The 24,665-nt window shown below is 36.3% G+C and overlaps 1 protein-coding gene across 1 annotated transcript in view; it reads left to right on the top strand.

Annotated features, from left to right (window-relative positions):
- Positions 1-19,711, top strand: part of DPY19L3 (dpy-19-like 3 (C. elegans)) — a 33,307-nt gene extending 13,596 nt beyond the window's left edge. The window contains exons 8-18 of the mRNA XM_010186087.1: positions 517-648; positions 1,744-1,845; positions 2,617-2,690; positions 2,932-3,090; positions 4,522-4,644; positions 4,997-5,108; positions 5,660-5,716; positions 11,200-11,282; positions 17,741-17,873; positions 18,623-18,781; positions 19,389-19,711. Of these exons, the coding sequence (XP_010184389.1) occupies positions 517-648; positions 1,744-1,845; positions 2,617-2,690; positions 2,932-3,090; positions 4,522-4,644; positions 4,997-5,108; positions 5,660-5,716; positions 11,200-11,282; positions 17,741-17,873; positions 18,623-18,781; positions 19,389-19,550 (1,296 nt within the window). The 3' untranslated portion in view covers positions 19,551-19,711. The remainder of the gene's footprint in view (positions 1-516; positions 649-1,743; positions 1,846-2,616; positions 2,691-2,931; positions 3,091-4,521; positions 4,645-4,996; positions 5,109-5,659; positions 5,717-11,199; positions 11,283-17,740; positions 17,874-18,622; positions 18,782-19,388) is intronic.
- Positions 19,712-24,665: the final 4,954 nt, after the last annotated feature.

Below are 24,665 nucleotides of genomic sequence, written 5' to 3'. Positions count from 1 at the left end.
GGTATCACTGTATCAGAAAATCAGCTGATTTTTAGTGTTTTCATTCACTTTAATATTTGTAAAAGTTTAGCATAGTTCAAAAAGGACTATATGAAACTATTATTAAAAAGTTAGATCAATCAGCTGATGTTTGGTTGCTAAACTGCATTGAACCATAACTCTTTAGTCATAAAGACATTAGAGATGCTACAGAAACAATTTATTGACTAAAGAAAATACAAAGCAGCTTCCAAATATTAAGTAATTAATATTTTCTTCACTCTGCAATTAATTTATCTGCTTTATTATAGCATAAAGCTTCCATAGGTATGAAGTAGGTATAAAATATTAACCTAACCAGTTCAGGACATAAATATATAAAGGATATAATAATGGCTCTAAGTGCAAGATTTAGTGCAAGATGATGCATTTTTTGGTAAAAATAATTGATGTTGAAATAAATTATAAAATATATTCTAAGAAAAGCAGCTATGACTGTAAAGTTTTGTAGGCATAACAATGTCATTATTGTTACAGGTTATGTGGCTGTATGTCATTCAGATGTCTGGATTACTGCTAGTCTGTGTCCTACAGTTCTTTAATTCTATGATTCTTGGATCATTACTTATAAGTTTTAATGCTTCTGTCTTGATAGCAAGAACAATCCAGGTAGGCGTTGAAATACTTTTGTAGTACTAAATAGAGTGTAATATATGTAGATAAATGAGTAATTTATATGCATTATAATCTTAAATTACTCATACTAATTAGAGGAATTACTATAGCATAGAGCAACAAAAACATTGCGTGATCAAATAGTGAATTCAGTTGCACTAACTACAGCATAACCAAGCACATCAGACACCATAATTCTGTGATTGATATTAACGTTTATGATTGTGTAAGCTGCAGTTTTGGATCCTGAAAAAAAATCACATAAACGGACTTTACACGTGTTTCAGTAGGACTTGTCTAGTATTTATGAATCTGCCTCCAACAAAATACTCTGAGAACTAGGCACATGTCAAATTCAGTTTACTGAAATCTATTGTTTCTTTCAAAGATTAGTATTTTTTTCCTATATTTACAGTTCTCTTTTTTCTGATACTGGCATTGACAAAAGCCTCTAACCAGGATATATGGACTTAAAGTCCTGCTGTCTCTCACTCGTGACCTTTTAAAATCGGGACTGTGGTTTTTAGAGTTAGACAATGTCTGAACTGATTTCAAGTTGCCTGTAAGCAGTCAAAAAACCATTCTCAGATGTGGAGCTTTGACCGGGAAAATCGCTCCGAATCCTATCAACTGACAGTTAGAGCCAGAAGACACCTATGCCACATTGGTGCAGAAGGTCTAATGAGCAGATATTTCAAAAGGGACACAATACTATTCAAATTAGGGGAATCTTGAAACACAACCGCAGTTGCACTGGGTGCCAGCAGTTGTAGAAATATTGTGAGGACATCTCTGGAGGAGGGTTGTTGTCTAGTTACAAAACTCTGCAAGACCAATATGCTGGGGCGTTTATAGGATACTGTCCTTTCAGTTTTGTGGGAGAAATATATCTTTATTCTGGATACTTGATTATGTGTACATTTTTGCTTACATGAACCTAATATAAATTTGATCCTGATCAAACCTAGCAGATTTTAAACAGTCTGTGTTGCTTTTGTTCCAAATACATACAAATATACTGAAATACTAATATTTTGTTCCAAATACATACAAAAAAGTACAGAAATAGCAATATTTTCTTCTTTCTAGAAAAACCTAAAAACGGGCGGCTTGCTTAACAGGCTTGGGAAACTTACCCTCCATGTACTATTAGTCTTGTGCTTGACTCTCTTAATAAATAAATTCATCAAGGTAAGCAAATAATTCTAATACAGAAGCCTGCAAAATATATTATGTTACAAGCTATTTGTTAATAATCAGCAGTAATATTAAGTAAAAATTGCAATGAGATTTCAGTGCATTTTAGGGACTGTGTTTTAGAAATGAAAGATCATGTTGCTAATCTTTTTGGCATATAGATTTTAAAACATATTCTTAAAACTTCATAGATTTATCAAACTCACCTGTAATTTTATAACAAGTGTAGCTTTATACTGCATTCTGATACTGCATTCTGATACTGCTGAGCACTTGCAAAGTTTTTAATTGGATTTACTGTTCAGTGAATGCAGTTAAAAATGAGTACTTGTTATAAAAATGTTGTAGGTTGCTTCTAGTGCACAGAGTTATCTACAGACATTAGTAACTAATACTTTTTCTGCTTTTCAGTTTTAGTCTCTTCAAGAGATCTGTATCGAAATATTAAAATTTAGTTCATGTGGAAATTAAAAGCATCACAGTAAGATACAATATTAAAAAATACAGCTAAACCACCTTGTCCTGGATAATCTTTATCTGTAAATAAGAAACTAACCCTAATAGATATTCTAAAAAGTAAGTAGCTTGCCCTTTGGACCGCAGGAGCATAGGTACAAACTGAATGCTTATTTGATTGCAAAGCACCCTATCTCAGTCAGCCTGTGTTCACAGTTTCATTTAAATTATGAGAAAACTGCCTGCTGTGTGAAGCTTATTTTTTTGATACTTAAAATATTATTTCCTTTCTTTTTCCCTCCATTGTAGAAAATTCTTAATCTTGAATCAGATGAACATATATTCAAATTCCTGAAAGCAAAATTTGGATTTGGGGCAACAAGGTACGATTTAGCCGCAGTCTTACTCTATGTTACTTCATTAAGTGAAGCCTGCAGACTGTTGCTTATTTAAAGCCTTGATGATAAATCATGGATTTTTAGCTTAAGTTTATGTCATACATTTTCCTTCATCATAATCTGCACAACTGTGGCTTTATAATTGCTTGGAAAAAAGGAAACTGTGGTCCTTTTTGACATCAAGTTATGAAATACATGATGATGATGATTATTCTCTTTTCTTTAGAGATTTTGATGCTAACCTGTATCTTTGTGAAGAAGCTTTTGGTTTACTACCATTAAATACTTTTTCAAGACTCTCGGATACATTACTTTTTTATGTCTACGTATTTGTTCTATTCCTTATGGCAGTAGCAGCTGTAATTGTTGCCTTTCGGAACCTCAGGTAAAATCTATTTTTAAAACAATTCACATTTTTATAACATTTCCTTTCTTCAACAGGCAGAGGAACTGACAGTTGAATATAGAAGCATACAGTATTACTTTCCACAAGTAGTAAGGAAACAGTAGGACATATAATAGAGAGATCAGGCGAAATAAGTAACATCCTGTGGAAGATAAAAATGTAAAGGATGTAATGACTAAACAAAGAAACTTTCTTCCCTAGATTTCTTCAAGATATTTTGCTTACTGTTGAAGTTTTGCAACGTGTGTAGGGTTGTTTGGTTGGGTTTTTTCAGGAGAGGGGACGCAGGGAAAGGGTGTCTTTATAGAAAAGAATTTTAATTTCTTCAGTTCATCCCATTTTCCCTGTGCAAAGCACTCCCAATCAAATATTTCCCTCATGGTATCCTCAAAACTGCCCAGAGGTGAGCTGGGATAGTCTGTGCTGAGCTTCCTGTGGTCTGTGTGGAGAAGCAGGAGTGGTAGACTGCAACTGTGCTTCACTGCTGCCATAGCTAATTGTAGGATTTTGAGGAATTTACAGAACACTAGAAGAAAAATAGTACTGAACTGCTATTAAAAGTAAACTGTTCATTACAGACCTCTCAGTTTTATGTTTACAACCTGGGAAAAAGTTAGAAGGGATGATATAAAAGTTGGCGAAGCAAAAATTCAAGGACTGTCACATAGCTAGTGCACTTACCATAGTTTTTATGGAAAACAGGATAAAAGAAAGGGGGGGGGGTAGAGGATCTAAGACATTCTGATTCTGAAACTATGTTTTGATAATTGTGAATTCAGTCATCTGTAAGGCATTTTGGTACTATTCAACCAGCCTATTAAAAAAAAATCTTACTGCATCAGTCTGTTTAAAAAACCAACAGAAGACTACAGCCCTTTTTTTCTGTAATCCTAAATGTAATTCCAAACATTACCCTAATTTTTAACACTGCCCAGTTGTTTTTTTTTTAATCAGCCCTCTACATGCATTCACAAGACTGGCCACGTCAAGCAGTAACCAGTCCTTTCAGCAATTCTTTTCTGTAGTCTTACTTTCCATCTACGGCTTTAGTAGCACCCAGATATACCAGCGCAGGCCCACAAAACACAGTTAAGTTCTTAACAGTCATCAAAAGCCTTGTGAACCCTGTGGGAGTAGGTACTTCAAGCAATAAACCAAGCATGCCTTTCTGTAAACAGTTTTATCTCATTCTAAGCTCATTTAAACCCATTGCATTTCTGGAAAACCAGACATGAAAATAAATACCTGATGCTGCATCAAGTTGGTGCTATCAGGCTTATAGATTGTGGACTGACAGCAGTAGTGTTGCTCTAGCATCAGAAGACTTAAATGCTTTTTAAAATACAGACAGCTATATGAAATGTGTTACTGAACTTATTATAACACTTTTCATTTCTTCTGTTTAATTAGTGATTCAAATCAAGTCCAGTTAATGGAAAAAATGGAAGAAAGCACAGTAACACTGAAGCCTGATGCTGCTTACAACTTAATCCACACAATTCTTTTTGGATGTCTGGCATTAAGCACAATGAGGTATATTTTAGATTTTACTACAGGCTTTTTAGACAATTGAGTATATTTTGATAAGAGTGTAAAATATGCTAACCGCAAACTGATAAGATCATGAACCTTCTTTCTCTCTGTGGTGCGTTTCTGCTTGTGTACCGATGCATTTCCCAGAATCCTGCTAAAAAGAATGTTTAGAATTTTGGGAGCAGAGATGTAGACAAGAACACATAGCAAAACACAACGTCAGTCATTTACTTAGTTATTACAGAGTCCTGAAAGTCCAAGAAAACTGTTCAGAATTTCTCATAACTGCTCTCATTAACACAGCTTAGTAGAGCTTCTGGTGTTCAGCAAAAACTTGTCTGTGTTCTTCCAGAATGAAGTATCTCTGGACATCCCACATGTGTGTATTTGCATCTTTTGGCCTGTGCAGTACGGAAGTATGGAAACTCACCCTGAAGTGTTTTCATCTCTACACATCACAGAGGGTTAGCGCTATACTTGCAGCATTTCATGAAATTTGGTTTTGCTCCATATCTAAACCAAATCAAGACTCAGAATTATAAGACATCTGAAATGAATATTGATTGTAGTCCTTTTAAACTGGATATCTCTGAAGTACATATGCATAAATTTAGTACAGAAAATGTATTTTCTAGTGGTTTCTACATTTAACAATTCCATTTGAATACACTAGATGGCAATATAGATGTGGCTATGAAAAATTACCATTTTACTAAAAAAGTCTCCGTCACCATATTAAGTCATCAGCGGTCTGAGAAGACCTTTACAGTCTGTTACACTATGATACAGTGTTTTCCACTTTATAGAAGATAGGATTTATATCTATATATTTAAATCATATTTGTGGTGGGTCTGCAATAAGGGCTTTACTTGAAAACAAAATCAGAATGTGGTCTTAAAAGTTAAACTTAGTAAATTCCACAACATTATAAAATGTTATATATCCATACATTAGAAATTAAGTCTATCCAAATAAACGTATCATCAGAATAAACCTTTTTCTGATTTCTCTTAGACACACGTGATTAAGTATTCTATACCAATAATTACATTGCTGTACATTGCATATAAGGTAAGAATTTTTTTTTTCCTCAATGTTTTGGCATTTTTTAGTTGCATAGAATATGCCTTTTCTCATAAAGGGATGTTGTTTTATAAATAATTATATACAAGATTTGTAGCTGAATTTTAAAAGTTGGGATAGACTGCTTGAAGTACAAGTACTTTATGCATACAAAATAGTACGTAAATGATCAGTTGGGCTCATCTGATCCAAAATAGTTGTTCATAGATACAAATATTTGTCTGGTTGTATATGAAAGTCACCAGGTGTGATTTACATGCATAATTTTATGGAAATGTAACTTGTCTAGTTTAGTTTTAACCAAGTTGCAGATAAGATTGAGATTGTTAAATTGTGTAATGATTCATTGTAGGAGCAGAAATAATCATAGTGCTGTCATAGCAGTGAGGTTTAGAACATTAATTTAATGGGAATACTGTTCTTTTAATCTGTGTTTAGAAAGACAAAAAATTCAGGTACTACTTTGATGGAGAAGTTATTCTGCAATACCTAATGTGAGAGTATTTCCGTTAAATAATTACCTTTAGAGAAACTCAAGGCAAATTTCATTATTAAAGTTAAAATTTAGTAGTAAAGCATAACAGTTAAGAAAGCTGCTAATAGAGTTCACTCTGGATGTCTGGTCCCCCTTTAAAGCAGTAAAATAAAACATCAGAAAAGACTGTAACACTGTTTAGTAAAGTTCCACAGATGTATTCCACTTAAATTTTCTTCTTATTCTGCTAGGAGATTTTTTAGGATTTATTTTTTTTCCATTGGTATGCTGGTTAGGGAAGTAATTCACCATTTTCACAATCTCTCAAAATGATAGAAATAATGCCATTTCTTTTGACATGGGTGATGCCAAGAGCGTGAGATTCTAATAGACAGTCTAATGTGACAGATCAACCAGGATACCTCCCACTCTTTGTGAGCAGATGTGAAGTTCCTGTCAGATTCAGTTCTGAAGTCAACAGAAAGTCACTGATTTTCAGAGGCTTTAGATCAGTCATTAGGTGTGCTCACTCTACCTGAGAAACCTCATTTTTGTATTTCTTCTAAATATGGGTAATAATTTTTATTGACATTAAAAAATACCATTTTTCAAAGTGCTCAGTGGGAATAAAGAAATACATCACCTCTCAGTATTTTTTGTCTTGTCAGTTCTTGCAGTTCAGCTGCCAGAGGAGTGGATATCGTGCACATGTGTGTGTGTTAGTGAAGCCTATCTGACGGACAGATAAAACCTGTCGCCAGATTCCCTGCCAGTGGTCAGAACAAAAATTCCTACAGAGATCCAGAAAGCATCCATTGCTTCTGTGAGAATGTGTTTATAAGTTTTCTCTCTAAAACATTTAGAAACAAACTGACAGTGCAAGTAGGTTTCCATAACAGGGACTACTTATCGTTCGTCTTTCCAGATAAGAATTTATCTGTTCATGCACTGTGACTGCTCAGATTGCATGAGCAACTTTCATATTCACCACAAAATTTAACTGGTCATCATGGCTAGGTTTTTTGAACTAGTAGTAGGGCAATTTTGTATTTCATTACTTATTATGGTTACGTTTGTCAGAAGGCCTATTCTTTAGTGCCATTCCTCAAAATAGGTGTTTTATGGGATTATTAACCTAATCCTGAATAAGCTAATGAAAGCCTCTTTTAAAGCATGTGGTTACTACAGTCCAAAAATATCATTTGAACAAGAATTTATTGAGATACAGATGTGGCTACAATGCTAGCTGTCTTTCAGGTTTCAGGTACAGTGTGTTTTGAGACCTGTAAGACATCTATATTTCTAATTACACAAGCATTCTTCATCAGTATAGTGCAAACATCTTTTAGAAAATGCTGAAGTATTTCCATGCATCCTTTAGCTGTGCTGCAGATAACACATGCGTATAATGCAGTACTAAATTTTATTTATGTTTCACTTCATACTTTTTATTGATAGATTTCAGCTGTATCTGTGTCCATTGCATTTAACTTCAGAACAGAATGATACCCGTAGATTTGTGGGGTTTTATGTCAGTCATTCCTAAATAAATTGTTGGTACTTAAAATTAGTTCCTGAGCTTCAGCAAGTCTATAGTTCCGAGGTTTGCCAGGTAATCTTGATTTTTCTTTGCTAGTAAACTATCTATTTATATAATGTCTCAAACTGCATTTTTATCTTCATCATGGCCAGGCCCTTTTGCTCCAAACACGTGCATTTATTGCAGCACATAGTACAACATATACCAATGATCTGAGCATTCTTCCATTGTACTGAAGAGCTCCCTGTATGTACTGTGTGCATAAATCCTTTAAACCTAAAGTTTGTAAGCTTGGCCGTCTGTAGAAGAAATGACAAAAGAAAATGTCATGTTTATTTCTATTTGTAATATCTAATCCTGTTTCTTTAAGAAGATTCTTAATTTTCATTCTTAGGCCAACAGTAACTATAAATAATGTAGCAGTGCCTGCCTTTCACATAGACTCAAAGGACAAAGAATTAATGCTTATACTTCCTGAACTGAAAATAAGTGTTCTTGTATTTGAGAAGTGCTGAACTCCCATAATCATCAGTGGACTGTTCAGCACCTCCAAGTCTGTGGTTAGCACAATTGCCTAACTCAGGACTTTCTAGCTAGAATGAAGAAGTTAGGTTGGTTGTGGGGGAAAGCTGCAAGCTTTTAAAAATCTCTGCGTTCTTATCATAGGCATAGAGTTAAAAATTGTCGGATGTATATCCTCATTGCAGGTATTTGGGGTTAGTAATTATTAATACATTAAAGCACACTGTAAGCCCAAGGCACACTGGACATTCAATAAGAAACTTTAACATTGTTATAATGGATGAAATCCATGATCATGAGCCAGAGGGATAACATGTGACAGAGAAAGCTGAAATCTTTCTACAATATAGAAAGTTGGGATAATGTTTTCACTGAGAAAAGATTTCATTTTACTCCTAGGAGTTAAAAATTGTCTTACACCTACCAAGGAGCTAAGATGAGGGAGCAAACACCAACATTATTACCTAAATCTCCTAATAACTCAGTTTCTTTCTATAGTCATGTAATCGAGCTCAGAGTTTATTATTTCATTTATTTTTGTAGATTCTAGGACTTAGTGATATTTTTCAATGAGTAATTACATACTTTAGGAAAAATATTCCCCATTATCACTTTAGAGTATGCCATCTTTCTATTTTCTTGGTCTTTTTGGTTTTTATGCAAGTCAGCAGTAACATTTCCTTTACAATTACCATTTCCTATGCAAGTGATTTTTAACTCTCTTTTGAAATTACAAGGCTTTAACATTTTTCCAGTCCAGGACAAAATCCCTGTGTTGCTAATATAAGGCACTTGACAACAGACTTCTTTTCCTGAAGGCTTTGACCTTAGAGACCAGCACGTTACAAGTTGGAAACCTCTTTTACATACATAAATAGTTCTGAACAGTTTGTTACATCCCCCTTTACTAATCTAAAGATCCTGATATGCTCCATCTTTTCTTTTTATCTGTTCCTTGTGTCACGATACACTTTTTCTCAATCTGCCATATACTTGATTTATAAGGTGAAGATGTTATTGGTCCCTATTTTTGTAGGCTTTACTCTTTTTTTTTTTAATTTGTCATTGTTACTCTGTTGTATTTGAAACTTCTGAAGCTCCTCAGTTTTCTCTTGGCTTGACTAAAATGTAATGTTACCTGAAAATTCTGCTTCCTCAGAATTCTCTTACTAAATTCAGTAATAGCAAGCCCCACTACCAAATCTTTCCTCCAGTGCAAACTGCATGTACTCACTCAGAAGTTGCATTAGCATGACATTGTAACTTGAAAAAAAACTGTATAGATTAGTTAGTGCCATATAATAGTCCCAGCATTCAGTAGATAGCACAGTGTCATTAGACTCTCAGTAGATTGCAGGGCAGCTTTGCAACATGATCCAGAAGCAAAGCAGAGCCCATTTCCTTCTGTCTCCAGCCCAAAAGGTTGTGATCTCCCAAAATATTTAGCTACCTAGGGTAATTTAGCAATGAAGAGAGGAACGGCTTCATTTATTTACTAAGCTCTCAAGAGATCTGAAGAGCAGAAATATGCCTATTATATTTTACTGTACTTCCCTAAACGCTAAGGTTGTGATACTGCCACAACTGTCTTTTAGATGTTTCTCAATCTACCAGCCAGTATTATTTTAACAAATACATCAAGTAAAGAGTTAAACTAATGAGTATCTTAACTGGCTCAATTATATTGCCTGCACCCAGTCCTCCTACATAATTACGGTTTTACTGAAAGAATGCACGTTTTTGCTAAGTAGCTCAGCAGCATCACATTCAAATTCTTTCTGAATTCTTGGGTGAATATTATCTAAATTGGATGATTTATGGCTTTTTAGATTATCAGGCAGGTTTTCTTATACTTTTTCCTGTGACATTTCACTTTGTAAGCCAGCAGTCCTTATTATCTAAAGAAAGCAGGTTTGGATTAGATTTCACTGCAACATCCTCTGTAGTAAAGACTGATGCAAAGCAATGTTAGTCATTAGCATTGTCATTATCTTTCTTAATTGCTCCCTTTTGCCCTTGAATATTCACTAGTTTAAACAAGAAACCTTAAATAAATCTTTGTTCTGTAAGCTTTTTTTGGGGAGGAGGTTAAGCTTTTCAGAATAAATTTCAATCCTAATTTCTCTCCTCCAAATTTGATTTATGTATTCTCGGTCTTCAGTAAATTTTGAAATGCTTTCCCCTGATGGTCTATTGGATGTTGCCATCCAGTCACACTTTTCTTTTTTTCTTCAGTGCTTCTCTTGTAATTCAGACATCTGAAATGCTATGAATGGCATCCACAGCATATCCAGTGATTTTGACTTCTGATAGAGAGTCCTGCCTTTTTTAAATTTAATTGTAGGTTGTCTTTCCAAACTTAATTTTAATTCCTGGGACCTTTCCTTCTCCTGTAATCATAGCCATTATTTAATGGCTTGGCTGTTAGGTGTTAATCTGTAACCTGATGCCTCTTTATCTTATTCCTTGTCTTAAAGCTTGATCTCTCCAAGAAATAATTTAACACATTAATGTCCATCCTATAGTCCAGAGAATTGAAAGGGTTTGCTTGTGAAGTAGATACAGTCACATTTGTTGTCAACTTTTAGTTTCCCATCAATTTTAAGATACAAATTGAACTTAACTAAGAGAGTTCTGGAAACTCCAGCGAGTCATGCATCTGAGAAAAGCTGTTCTGAGGCTCACCGCAACAGGTGATTCTGTTCTTCTGGTCACCTGGCAGGAGCTGCAGATCTCCAGCTCTGAAACGCTGTAGTCTTACTGCAATGACAGCCACCTGTCCTTCATGAGAAGGGTAGATATGCTTATGTCTCACAACTTATCCATAAGCTGGACATGATCACTTACCAGCTAAGAGGAAATAATACATTTCAACATCCAGAACTTGTTTTGTTCATTCTGCATTCAGTTTGTTTTATTTTGTTTTCGTTATAGTTCTGGCCAGGAATCATGGATGAACTGTCAGAGCTGAGAGAATTCTATGACCCAGACACTGTGGAGCTGATGAACTGGATTAAGTAAGAGGATTTTTTCTCTATTCAAGTTAAATGCTCTTTGTGTAGATCTAATGTTCTTAGTTATAGTGTTCTCCTTATTTGTCACAGCTCAGTGAACTCTGGTGACCCATGGAGATAGTAAAGGATGAATGGGCTATCAAGAGGTTAGGTATTAACGTATGCAAAGTCTACCAGACTGCTCTGCTCTGGTTCAGTGTCGTGCTGCTGTATTACCTGTGCATCAGGGAACCAGTTGATTCCATTTGTTCCCATAAGCACACACATAAGCTTTCCTAGCCAAAAGAGGCCAATTTGGTGGTGTCAAACTTCTTCTATCATGTTATTGCTATCTCTTTACATTAATAGATCTTTGCAGTGAAATAATTTTGTTTTTATTTCCCCTCCCAACCTGGTATCGTTCTCTTTTCAACTTCATAATTTTAAAAAGCTTGGATGTACAGTTGTAGGGCTGGAAAATCTGTATTCTACCATCTGTTTCTTGAACTTTAAAATAATTTAAATTGTTTACAGTTATCAGAATTAATCCCAATATGTATTCTAAACTGGAAACAAAATATTTGTAATTGAACTTGAACTTGCCACAGCTAAACATAGCTGCAAAGTCTCTCTTTCAGGAGTACGAGTTAATCACATCAACCTCACCTCATAACTTCTGCTTTTGTATAGAGCATAGGAAGGTATTTTTTAGGTGGAAATAGTTTAGAATAGTGCATGTAGAAGATCCTGAGAAAAAGGGCCAGATAGGATGTTCTCTGGAGGACTATGAATTCAAGGGCTATGTTCTCTATTAGCATAAAGTAACCACTAAAATCTTTCAGGTTAAGTTCTGAACAGAGATATTCCTGAGGCTTGTATTTATTTGGAAGTCTGACAAAGATTTTTTTTAAAAAAAAAGTTTCATGCTCTGGAGGAAAATGTTCTGAAAGTAAATCTGAATTTACTACATTTAGCATTGAACTATTTGAAGTATTTCCTTGGAGCGCTGTATTATGTTTTCATATACAATGAACTTCAATGAAACCAGTCGCCCAGCCTATTCTACACATAGCAACATATTTACACTCCATAATGTTGTATTTCTTTAATCCATAAACTAGGAGGAGTAATTTAGAAGTAAAATATATTACAAGCCTTCACTGATTTATTTTGAAAGCAGGCCATGTTTTTTTCCATCATTTAGAATCTTTGTGGCCATATTGACACATTTTTGTGACTAATGTTTACCAGCCAGTTCCATTTAGCACTACTGTTTTATTAAAAGATGGTAAATGTCTGATAGTTCAGGTCTCCTGTGTGCAATATATGGAGTTATATATAGATTTATACATAAAATATGCATGGGGAGTTATTCCCAGCCATGAACTGGATTTGACTGGATCCGATGAGAATAATTTTTCATATGTTCTTAGTGCTGAGAATGCTAAACTGGTGCTTGTCCTCTTTTCATTTTAAATCATGACAGACAATTACAGGGGGAAATTTTCTGCTTAGAATTTATTGTGTTTAGAAATATTATTCCTGTAAAGAAGAGATAATTATCTATGCTTTAAATACAAGTCAACAAAATTTATGGTAAGTTTCTCAAAGTGGGACAGATTTTCTTAAGTTTTGATGTGAAAATATTTTGCTTTACTAACACTTGATAGTTCTGCTAACTGATAGTTAATGATGTGTCAAGGTTGGTGTCAGGAACTAATCATTCATTATTAAAACTCAGTATGAGAAGCTCTAATTTGTCATGTATAGCTGTGAATTAGGAATAACTCATCTGTCTTGCAGTCTCTCCACAACAAGAAAACCCTTCTATCTGCTTACATTTAAATGCATATTAACTTGTCCAAATATACAATCTGAATAATAGCCAACTATTACTCTGTCTACTGTGAAGTGTCTGCAGATGTATTTTTTACTCTTCCCCTTATTAAAATCACCATAACATTTTCAGGAAGATATACTGGTTTATATCTTTACAATAAAGTTACTGCATAGTACTGGACTGCATCTATTGCAGAGTGCAGTTTTTTACATGACAATCTTGCGTATCCCAGTCTCTTGCTTTTTCCTACCCACCACCTCATTTCTTAGCTTTTTTTTAAAAAAAAAGAAGGTCCTGCTAATCACCCAGGGATAGTTCACAGCTGTGTTCCCAGATGGGAGGTACATTAAAATTCTTAGTTTTGGTCTTTCTCCCTAAGACAACAGGAACAACATGCTCATTTGTGAGATGGGGAAGAATATCAGTAGAATGAGCAAATCAATAGCGTGAACTTCCCTACTCTGTTTACTTCTGGTAAGTGTTTAAGAAGCAATGTCTTCTGCCTTTAAAGGGGAAACCTGTCTAGAATTGTGGAGTATTTCGTAAGAAGTTACCAAAAATCATAGAAAAACTTCTTCAAAATCTCAGACATCAGCCAAAACAGTGGAAAAGTTAACTGAGCCTGAGATTTGGCAGAGCATATTTGTTTGTCAACTGTGTTTGAATCAGGTGTGGGGGGCAAGTAGGCAAATTTTTATTAGTGGAAACCCCACAAATTTCCAAAAACCTCCTAAGGTTACAAAAAAGGAATACCCATGTTTCAATGGTGGTTCTTTCATTTAGTAATTTATATGAATGGCTAATTTTAATTTCAAGCCACCTATAAATTTTAACTCTTCACTCTTACATGCCTGCTTTTCAAAGGTAATCACACTGAAATCAACACATATTCCAGACTTTAAAGGCAATATTACACTTTTTTTCTTATTACTGTTCTTAAATTCTTGGGCTTATCCTTTGTCATTGACTCGTTTCTCAGTAAAATTCAGGCATGGATTTGACAGTGCCTGAGAACTAGGTTGATATCAACTGTGTAGGTGCACTCCTTTATGTGAACAAAATATGCATGCATAAAATTGAGGCTGGGACTAACAAAATGCATCTTGTTGCTCTTTCTCTGTGGCTGTCATTTTCCATTTTTGCAATTTTCAGTCTTTCCAAACCAGAGGGAAAAAAAAGAACCATGACAGTTTGACTGAATGTGCTTTACTGCCTATCATTTGCAGCTAAACCTGAAATATTTTAATATAGCATTCTGCAAATAAAAAGACTTTCTTTTAAAGGGAGGGGGGAATCTAACATGCCATATTTGAGAACCCCTTTTCAGAATCTCCTTTTCTCAAACCTCTTTGCTTTGTATCGCACCCAGGCGCTAGTAAAGGAATAATCTGAGATTTGTCAGATTTTATGGCTTTGAAAGCCAACTACAGAGTTCAACTCCAGAGGACTTTTGATGGAAATAGCCATTTTATTCCTAATGATGTAACCTATAATTACAGTGGTGACCATTTCTGTCGGGCCTCCTTTAAACCAACGCACAATAATTCTTTAGCAGCTTAATAAGGAAAGAATTACTACCACTTTTAGAGTCTGTGTAAGATAGACATAGACCTGTAGTTCCTGTAAAACACTTTTATTTTTAATGAGTTATTCTTTAGCATTTACATAGTTCTCTAAATTCTTAAGTGCAGGTAAAGAAAAGCTTCATACAATGTATTCTAGTGCTTAGCTTACCCATTAGTTCAGCTGTAATTAACTTGTTGAAAGCTTAGAGCTTCAAAAATAAATGAGATTATTTGTTCAAAATGCCATCAGGTCTGCTTGAAATGACATTTAAATTATATAATGTAAATCAGTTTGACCTGTAAGTCCTTGTCATTATTTAGTGACATTTCCTACAGAATAAATTGTTTGCAGGTTGGGCAGTGTGGTATGGATCTTGGCAGAAAGCTATAAAAACAAATTACCCTTTCATTTTATACATCATTTGTTCAGACATTTGTAAAAATTGCTTCGTTTTTCTATAGCAGAGAAGTGTCATTCAGTGGTTTGAAGCACTTTAGCTGCCTTGGATACAGAGCACAGCAGTTAGCATCTGACTCAAGTAGGAGTATTAGAGAAAGACGCTTGAATGAAATGTAGAAATCATCCTGTACCTGAAAAATAGGAGTTAGTTGTCCTGTCTCCCTCTGGTGGCTGCTTCAGAAGGTGAATGCTCAGTAACAGCCACCAGCTGAAGTTCTTTAAGATGGAGTTAAGGAGGGCCGACATTGTATGAAGCTCAGCATCACCTCCCAGCTTCCAAGTGTCTGTCCATAGCAGTGAAATCCAGTGCCAGGTTTGTGTTCTTGGCATTGCCAGAAAGGCATGAGGGAAGAGTGCCTCCAACAGCCCTGGTAGGAGCACACGTTGATCTGGGAGCTGTCTGAGCTGGCCCCAGTAAAATACAGACAGTGACATGTCTTAAGGCATGTAATTTTCTAGGACTTCAAACATGTAAATCTGAGTCTCGGGGAAACATCTGCCTTCACCTGGAATACCTGAATTTGAACTCCATCCGGGACCAAGGAACATAAGCCAGTTTTTTGAAAACCAAGCAAGCAAGGGTCACTGAATTGCTTTTAAGGTATAGAAAGAGGAGAAAGAGCTGGTAAAACTCAATACCTGATAAACAAAGAGTGCACTCAACTACATTTCACCCCTTCTGGGCAAGAGTGAAATGCTTTTAGAAAGCAAGGAGAAATTGAACCCTGCATCTTCTACATTTTTAACAAGCACGTTTGCCAGTAAGTCACGGAAAAAGGGCATTGTCACCATTTCCTCTAGCTTGCTTTTGTTAGCAGAGAGGCTACAGGCTGTTTCTTGGGGATGTTTTTGTTTGTTTGCTTGCTTGTTGGCTTTGCTTTTGGTACCTGTGGGGACTTTTTTAAGAAAGTTTGCTTCTGTGAGTTTGCATTATATTGGGCTCTTTAGGAATCAGAGGTGCAGCACTGACATAATAAGGCCAATTCAGGAGATAAGTACTGTAGGGCGTTACAAAATTTGAACTAAGCTTGAACAAATACGAAAACAGACTTTTCACACTAGAAATTTCGCAGCCTAAGCATAAACTCAGAAACATGTTGAAGGTGCTTTGAGGATTATCGTTTTCATTTAGGTATCTAAGCTCTACCAAGTCCCCCTGTGAATCTGGTCCATGTTCTTTTCAGCTTGGTCTAAAGAATCGCGCCTTCCTGCAGTTTCAGGGATGAGTCCTACCTGACAGCCTGTCAGGGCCTTCATATTTGCATAGTATTACTTCTAAGACGAATTAATTTCTTCTAATGAAAGAGTTACTTCATGACACTTGTGGCTTTGAATATTTTAAGTAAAAAATAAATTTTTTAAAGAGATTAAGTATTTTCAGACTTTGAAACGAAACTGGTTTTATAAACGACTGAAGAACTAGTCTATCAGCAAAGTTAAACTGGCCTTTAGAAATACTACCTGCGTCCTTCCTAGGTGAGATTAATGCGACAGTGCAAGAATTTTTAGGAAGGGTTTGTAACTACTAATTCATTTGCTAAGCATTATCTCTTGAAAGGTGATAGTAAAGTTTAGTACTTGTCTCTTTACATTCTTAAGCCGATCATGGAGCGTAAAGAAAACTTAATTCCTAGCTGCAGTTTCAAAAGGCTCCCTAAAGTGCATCCCAAAGTGTCACAGTTATTTGACTACTGTAGGTGCCATATGTGCGTGTGTGTGGGTGTTGGGCAACCATTCACATTCATTTCTAATTTCGTTTTACTTGAGTCCTTACTATGCTTCTTTCTGTTGTTTAGTCTTTATAGTAGTCCCTGTTGCCCAGCATTTTCACTTGTATTTTTTGCTATGCCTTTCTATTGTGTCTTTACATATATTTTAGATTGTAAACTTGTTGGGGAAAGGTGAGCAAAAAACATTTTTTCATTGTGGGTATTTAAACAATCCTGAGATACCAAGACTGTAATTTAGATAATTCTAGACATTGGCTTTGAATTCCAGGTGAGATGATGGTAATAATCAATAGCATTTCTATCTGAGATCTTTGGCATCCTCCCTTCCTTTGTCCCCCTGCCTGCTTTTTGCAACTGAGGTGGCTTTTTTTCTTAATTTCTCTCCCACAATTATCAGAGTAGGAGGATTGATGTCTCATGTGACAAAGTTTTCATTCCAAGTGCATGGTGAATGCCAGGACAGTAAGTTTTAGCATTCAGATTAAATAACCCATTTTATATAGAATAACTTGTATATCACACACAAAATCTAAGTCACAATAAGTTTCTTGAAATACTAAAAGAATTAGGATATAGAAACTTACAAATACTCAGAGGTTGTCTGAAACAAAAAAAAATGAAGTATGAAAGTATTTTGAAGTTTTAAGGATAATGTTTTCCCTAAATTTCCTTGGTGCTTAGTAAATTTTTATTTGCAGTTAGATAGTATTATTGTGATTTATCCACTTCATATTTGAAGAGAACACAGTTTCTTTAACAGTTTGCTCCCTGAACAAAGGAGAGGCAGAAAAATATTTTTTCAGTCTTTTTTTTCCTTCTGATCTGTAAACAAGCAATGCAAAAATGCCCCTGCAGAGACTTCCTCAGACTTATCAACATTTGTTTAGGTCAAACACTCCCAACACAGCAGTGTTTGCTGGGAGCATGCAGCTGTTAGCAGGAGTCAAACTGTGCACTGGACGGACCTTAACTAACCATCCCCATTATGAGGATAAGCATCTGAGAGAGAGGACAAAACAGGTAAGAGAATTCTGGTTGTTTAAGCTCATTCTTATCTCTAGCAGTGGCTCCATTCTGGAAAATACATGTGGTACCCAATGTCACATCGCACATGACATCACGTGCTTCACTCATTCAATTAACTTTTATCCGTTTTCAGATACAGTTCCAGAATTTAACTACTTCTGTGGAACTCGTAGTACTTTGAGCATCTGCTCACTCACTTCTGACAGCTGGTGTACGTCTCAGTAACTGTGCCTGGGTACTCAAGCGACTTCTGAGTGAACTGGTTTGAGTACTGTTGGCATTAACAGATGATGCTGCCCACTTGGGCTGTTAAACCCCCCTCGAGCATTTCCTGATTTGCCTGATACTCCCTTCAGTTCCCAGACTAGCACATAACATTTTATAAAGAAACCACCCTGAGAAACTCAGCACAAAGCTGAGGGGATTGTGTATACTATCCTTTCCTATAATTTAGACATTCTGAAAGTTTTACAGGCATCTATTAAGGCCTTTCTGCAGACAGGAGCACCATCCAGTGTTTCTGTAGTCAGCAGTACAGTGCATCATAGTAGCCACAACATAGAAACTCTAAGTGGCTACTGTATAAAACATTCATTATTTTGTTTTTAATTTAAATACTTCATTCAAATTACATGGATTATTGATCTCACTTCTTTTTCTGGTTTACAATAAAGGAATAACAAAAAAGTCAAACAAAGAAATAGTGGTAATGTGTCTTATAGCTTAGTTTTCTTGTTCTATAGATTTATCAGATCTATGCCAAGAGATCTCCTGAAGATGTTTACAGAATACTGCGATCCTTTGGCACAGACTATGTGATCCTAGAAGACAGCATTTGTTACGAAAGACGACACAGTAGAGGCTGTCGGTTACGTGACCTGCTTGATATAGCTAATGGCCATGTGAGTATTATATACAAGATTTATAAAGAAAATACATTCTGCTTAACTTGGTTTTGAAATACAATTACAATTTCAAGTATTTCCACTTCATCATGAGTGTGGGAAACAAAATCTAACGGAGCCTTTAGACATTATCAAAATTGCCAAATTGAGCACTGCTTGGAAACAAAGGAGGAATTCAGCCTGGGCAAAAGAAGTAATCACTTCCTGATGAGCTTCACGTTAGCGGTACACAATTAGTGTTCCCTTTCAGCATGTAAGTCACTTCAGAGCTTCAATACCCTCCGGACCTGTGGACAGTTGTATTACTTTACCATTTCAGGGGAGTTTGCAAGTAATTCTGGGGCTAACATGGAACCACAGCAGTCCACATAACCCAAAGCAGATGTGTACCTCTGACAAATTAGCTTTATCCTTAATAGAGATGATACTCTAAATCTTACTGTTATATTTTATTCCTCACACTTGTTTCATACAGTCCCTGTGAACAAATCTGGCCAGCCTGCCCCTCTGAATGTATTGTCAAGGTTGTTCTTAGCTTCTTGTTATTGACTGTAACTGTGAATTGGCTAAAGATATTTCACAACTCTGTTCAATTTCATTACAGATCATGGATGGTTTGGGAGAGAATGACCCCGATTTGAAACCTGCATTGTATCCTCGTTTCTGTGAGGAAGTTAAAAAAAACCTGCCTTCTTATACCATACACTTCAGTAGAGTGTTTCAAAACAAAACATTCCATGTTTACAGACTTGCTAAGCAGAAATAACATTTCCAACCATGACTTCACGTTCAGTATTTTAATGCTAGGACCCACATTAGAAAATGCAGAAGTTTACAAACATGTTACACCGGTAAGACATTTTACATTGATGGTTGTTTGTTTAATTACTGTGATTCTTATTTTTTTAGACAGTTTAGTTTTGATAACATTCTTGATGTCGCCAAAATTTTCATAGATTCACAATAAAAATGCTAGCAGGGACCATTTTGATTATAAAGCCTGACCTTCTGAGTACCTAGGGTATAATTGTTTTGCAGGTTTAACTAACTGAAAGACACACAGGATGAGCTGCCTGCATGATCTCTGCACAACAGCTAGCCTAGTTTTGCTCAGCAGTTTGGAGTTTTACTATAAAATGATAAAAATTCAATGAAAGCAGACCACACTACCCCTACACTAAGTATGCGTTATGTTTGTAAATCCTTAAAACAGTCACAAAAAATGGGTTTTGTCTTACAATCTGATCCCCTTTGACAGATCCTTGTGCTCTTTCAGTGCCTCTTTTTTGAATTCTTTGGGAGTGTGTGCGGATATGAGTTTCCAAGGTTGTGAGCGTGACTGCATTATCAGTGAGTGCTGAATCAGCAAACAAGTTTGAAGAGTAAAATTTTAGTCATTGTTCAGCATTTCTAGTGATACAGAAACATACTGTTTTGTAACGTTAAGCATTTAATGACGGAGTGTTATGTATTTCTAATGAGAATAAAGGTTGGAGCATGCCTGATACATGTTGCATGTTTGTATCCTCGTAAAATGCTCGGAACAAACAAAAAAACCAAATTTCTCAGCTTGGATTCTCACAGCACTATTTTTTGTATTTGCTTTCTGAACTACAGGGGATCCTTTTTCTCCCCATGCGAATTTCAGGAGTAGGATACCAAAACTGAGCACTGCCTACCTTACAAAAGAAAAATTAATCTCTAAATTCGGCTGGAAATTTAGGTATTTAAAATATGTTCAGGTATTGGAGCTTTGCTTTACTTATTTCAGACACAAAGCTATATATTTTAGCACAAAATCATTGCATCCTTGCTCTTTATCCGAAGAAACAGGCTACCGTTATTTTAAATTGACTTGGAAGATGAAGTGAAGACAGGCCCCAGTCCTGAGAATTTTGTGATTTGTTTGTACCCTCTGTCTTTTTACCGGCTAGGACTCTGTGAGATGTATTGACTTTCTCAATGCTATGTAGATAACACCTGACTTCTGCTGTGTTTTAGTGCTGCTTTGGTTTTATATTGAAATTAGAGATTAAGTCTCATTGAAAGCCTAACAGTACTCTCCAACTTTAATTAGACATCCACTAGGATCATTTGTTTCTTATGAAAAACAGAATTGTAATAATCAAGTGCCTCTAGGCCAATGTTGAATTAACATTTGAACACCTATAAGAGTGTTTGTGGCCTGTGCAAATAGCTCAGTTATAATAATTACCACTGCAATTAATTTCAGATGATGGGAAACTTAAAGTGCTACTGAGAGCAAACTCCACATTTAATTTAATCAAGATGTGTAATGAGATTAGCTTTCACAACTGAGCTGTGTTCCAATTCCAAATGATTTAAATGTTTTCCCTTTTCAGTTGTACTAGGGTAAATTACTGAAGAGATAGAGATGGTTATGTCACATGCTCAAACAATTTTATATTCAGTAAACACTCATTAAACAATGTTCAACATCTTTTTTTGTACTTTCCTGCTAACACAAAAGGAAAGTGTGCTTTAATCAAACTGCATTTAAATCAAACATTGACAGTACCTAGGCTGTTAAACTGAGCAACTGAAACTCCTGAGTAATTTCTAGCCTGTATCCCTTAATGAGGTTGGAGACCACTGCAGTTTAACATAATACAATAATAAAACATTTTAATCAGTATTAAAACTTTAATTAGGCCCGTAATGATGCATGCCTGTTCTTGCTGAAAGCATGGGTCAGTGAATTCCTCAGTGAGTGCCTTACAGTAATTGAAAACAAGCACACGTAAGGTGCACGTCTAGGCTGTATTGTCTTATTTTAAAGTGTGGTTGTATCTTCCTTTAAAGGTGCAGTAGTTTTCCTCTGGTTGAGGTGAGGGATGCCAGGACTCAGTGGTACCCTGTCATTTTTAGACTTTACTTGAAGGTAACAGCTGAGACTAAGAAGCCCTGACTGTAACAGTAGTTATCTTTGAATAGACTCTTTTCAAAAACACAGTCTCTAATGTTGCCAAAAGATAAACTTAACCTTTTTGTAGAAACTACCAAGTGCAAATTTGTTTTGTTTTTAAAACAAAATAGAACCCAAGCCACCACAGGTCTTGGGAAAGCATAAAAACCAATGGCTGTCATGATCCAGAACTAGAACAGTAACAGTTTCTCCTTGAAACACAAACAAGTAGCACACCAGAAATTTGAAGTATTAGATGCAAAGTATTTTGGAGACTGTTTCATCCTCTTTAAAGCATAGGTAGCTTGTGGTGCTTCTAAGCAATTCCAACAGGTCCTTCATCAGAGAGATTTCACACTAAAGGCAAGGGCACACTTCATTGACTGTGTAATACAACATTCAGAAGACCAGTCTCCTTAAAACAGTGAAACAGCAAATGCCGAGGAACAAAACCACTTACCAGCTCAGAGGAAAGCAACACACCCATCAACACAGCACTGGGAGAAAGGGAGCAGCTGCTTCTCCAACCTGGATTTGAAGGCCTGCCCACCTGAGCAGAGCGGGCTGGGCAGGGCTGGCTCAGGTGTGGGGCTGTGGGCACACAGGGCTCCGGTTCCCGTTCCTGGGGTATAGGAGTCTGTGATGTCTAGGAGGTAGGTGGTGTTTTAGTTGTCTGCTAATTATTTTCTCTACTTGCCATGTCTTGCCATGGTCTCTATTCACTGCATTAAAAGTATGCAATTTAAAAAAAAAAAGAAATAACCTCACCTGTTCCTGAACTCCATCATCCCAATGCACCTTATTGCCAAGTGGTCAGCGTCACTGTTTCATGGTGTTAAACACGATCCAGCCCAGGGACAGCCCTCGTGGCCATGCATTCCCTGAAATCTTACAAAAAACTCAGCACCATCGTGACCTCGTGTGTGTGTTACCTGTTGCCCACAGGGACTTTTAAGCTGCGCGTTATCAGTGGCGTGAATGACTTTTTTAGATCACAGAGACAAAATCTGGTCAAGTAGCTGGAGTGTTTTTAGGGGAGAAAAGCCTTTGAGATCCATTCGTGTATTTTCATTTCTTGTTTCAATGTTCTGCTGGTGAGATCTAACATAGTTATTTTATAATATGTTGTTGCAAAGAGGTGTAATGACTATTGTATACTAAATAAACTGTGCAATTTGAAAAATCACCTTTTTGGTTGGTTTTATGTTGGGATGGATTGAGAAAGGTGCAGTTAGAGGAGCAGCTCTGTCTCAGTCCATATGGAGGAAAGCAGAATGTTTCAGGAGGAGTTCTGACTTTTCTCAGGCTTGTTCCGTTGCGTGTGTCACTGACTTTGTGAATTATCTTTGTGTTTTAGCAGCTGCTGGACTGCCTTTCTCCATTACAAGTTAAAGGTGCCTCAGCCGTGATTTTTGCCTGTCATTACCCAGTACACTTTAACTTTAGCGAGGTCAGTAGACTGAGGTAGTTACTCCAGTTAAGTAAATATAATTTGCTTTGACAAATAGGGATTTGCTCATTTTAACATTGTAGCTCAAGCTGTGGTATTCTTACATGTTGAAAAGAAACGTTTTCTGCGGGAAAGACAAATTACCCGCATTAAGTGTTTCATCTGAATTAGAAAGTCCTGGTACTGGTAAGCTGTTACAAATCTGGGTGTGCTTGCAGCGAGAAGGGCGAAGTGAGATGTGCAGAGCTGTGCATATGCCTGTCCAGCATGGCTTGTTCTCAGCTGTGGTGCCTGAGTGCAGTCATAGCCTCACAGGTGGTGTACTGCTCTTAAAGTGAGGTTTTTGGGAAGTCTTGTCACCGTTAATTTTGTCTCTGTTAATTAGGTACAGACAGGACTTCTGTAAGATTTAATTAATGGTATTAAATTAACATGGTATGCTTGTAGAGAGGGGATTCTGGGTTCCAGAGAACCAGGTTTCTCAACATCTCATTCCTCAACAGTTACCAGTTGTGGGGTGCAATCTATTTATTTAAATCCCCAAGAAATGGCCATGGTTTTTAGCATTTCTATAATTAAGAAAATGCTCAACTTCCATGTTCCTAATCCTGCTCCTTCTGCAGCCACGATTTCCCTTCTAAGCCAGTAGGTCAGCCCTAAGGACAATCAGCTTTCATAGGCCTTGGCTACGCGTTTTATACTTGGAACATTATTTTAAAAGGAGAAAACCACAAAGATTAATGTAGTTGGCAGGCAGACAGATTAAATACTAATATCCACATGACTATTTAAATTTCAGACCTTTACGAATATCTTATACTAAATAAAATGTTCTTACTACATGGTTAAAGTCTGTAAAGAACATGGAAGAAGATTAATAAAAGTACCAGATTACTGAAAATCCCACTACCTAGGGACCCAGTGATTTTTTTTTTTATTCAATTTTTTTCTTCCCTCCACCCATTGCAAAGCTTCCTGTTGTCAAGCCAGCTGTCCCTGTTCTTGAGCCCTGTCAGTGCTATACCGTGATAAGCTTTTTTGTAGAGGTACCGAAATACTTGTATGTGTCCATATAAATGTGGAACAAGTGAAGATACGATTCCAGAAATTGCATGGTAATTAGAAAAGCAGCATGCGAATTAAAACAGATAAATTAAGTGAACTAATTAGTAATCCCTAGGAAGAGGAAAGGCAGGTTTTACTAGAGTGTGACAGCTGCAAATGAGTATGTCTTATTACTGAGAGTGTAGCTAGACAAGTTCCTATAGCAGTTTTAAAATATTTCCTGACCTTTTGTTTATTGAGTAAAATGTATTACTAACTGCAATTACACAAGCAGCTCTGAGGTTGGGGTGGTTGCTGTTACGTATATTAGTTTACAAATTAGTGCCATAGCTGTAACAGGGGAAGCAGCAGTAGTGGAGCAGCAGCTTCAGGTTGGCTTTCAAATTGCCTGTCTGGAGTGGTACAGCGTTGTTTGAGTGGAGGCAGCTCAACCTCAACAC

The sequence above is a fragment of the Mesitornis unicolor genome, unplaced genomic scaffold, assembly GCF_000695765.1.
Source record: "Mesitornis unicolor isolate BGI_N332 unplaced genomic scaffold, ASM69576v1 scaffold29136, whole genome shotgun sequence".
Classification (NCBI taxonomy): domain Eukaryota; kingdom Metazoa; phylum Chordata; class Aves; order Mesitornithiformes; family Mesitornithidae; genus Mesitornis; species Mesitornis unicolor.
The sequence above is the reverse complement of the archived record's forward strand: the minus strand, read 5'-3'. Positions and strand labels throughout refer to the sequence as shown.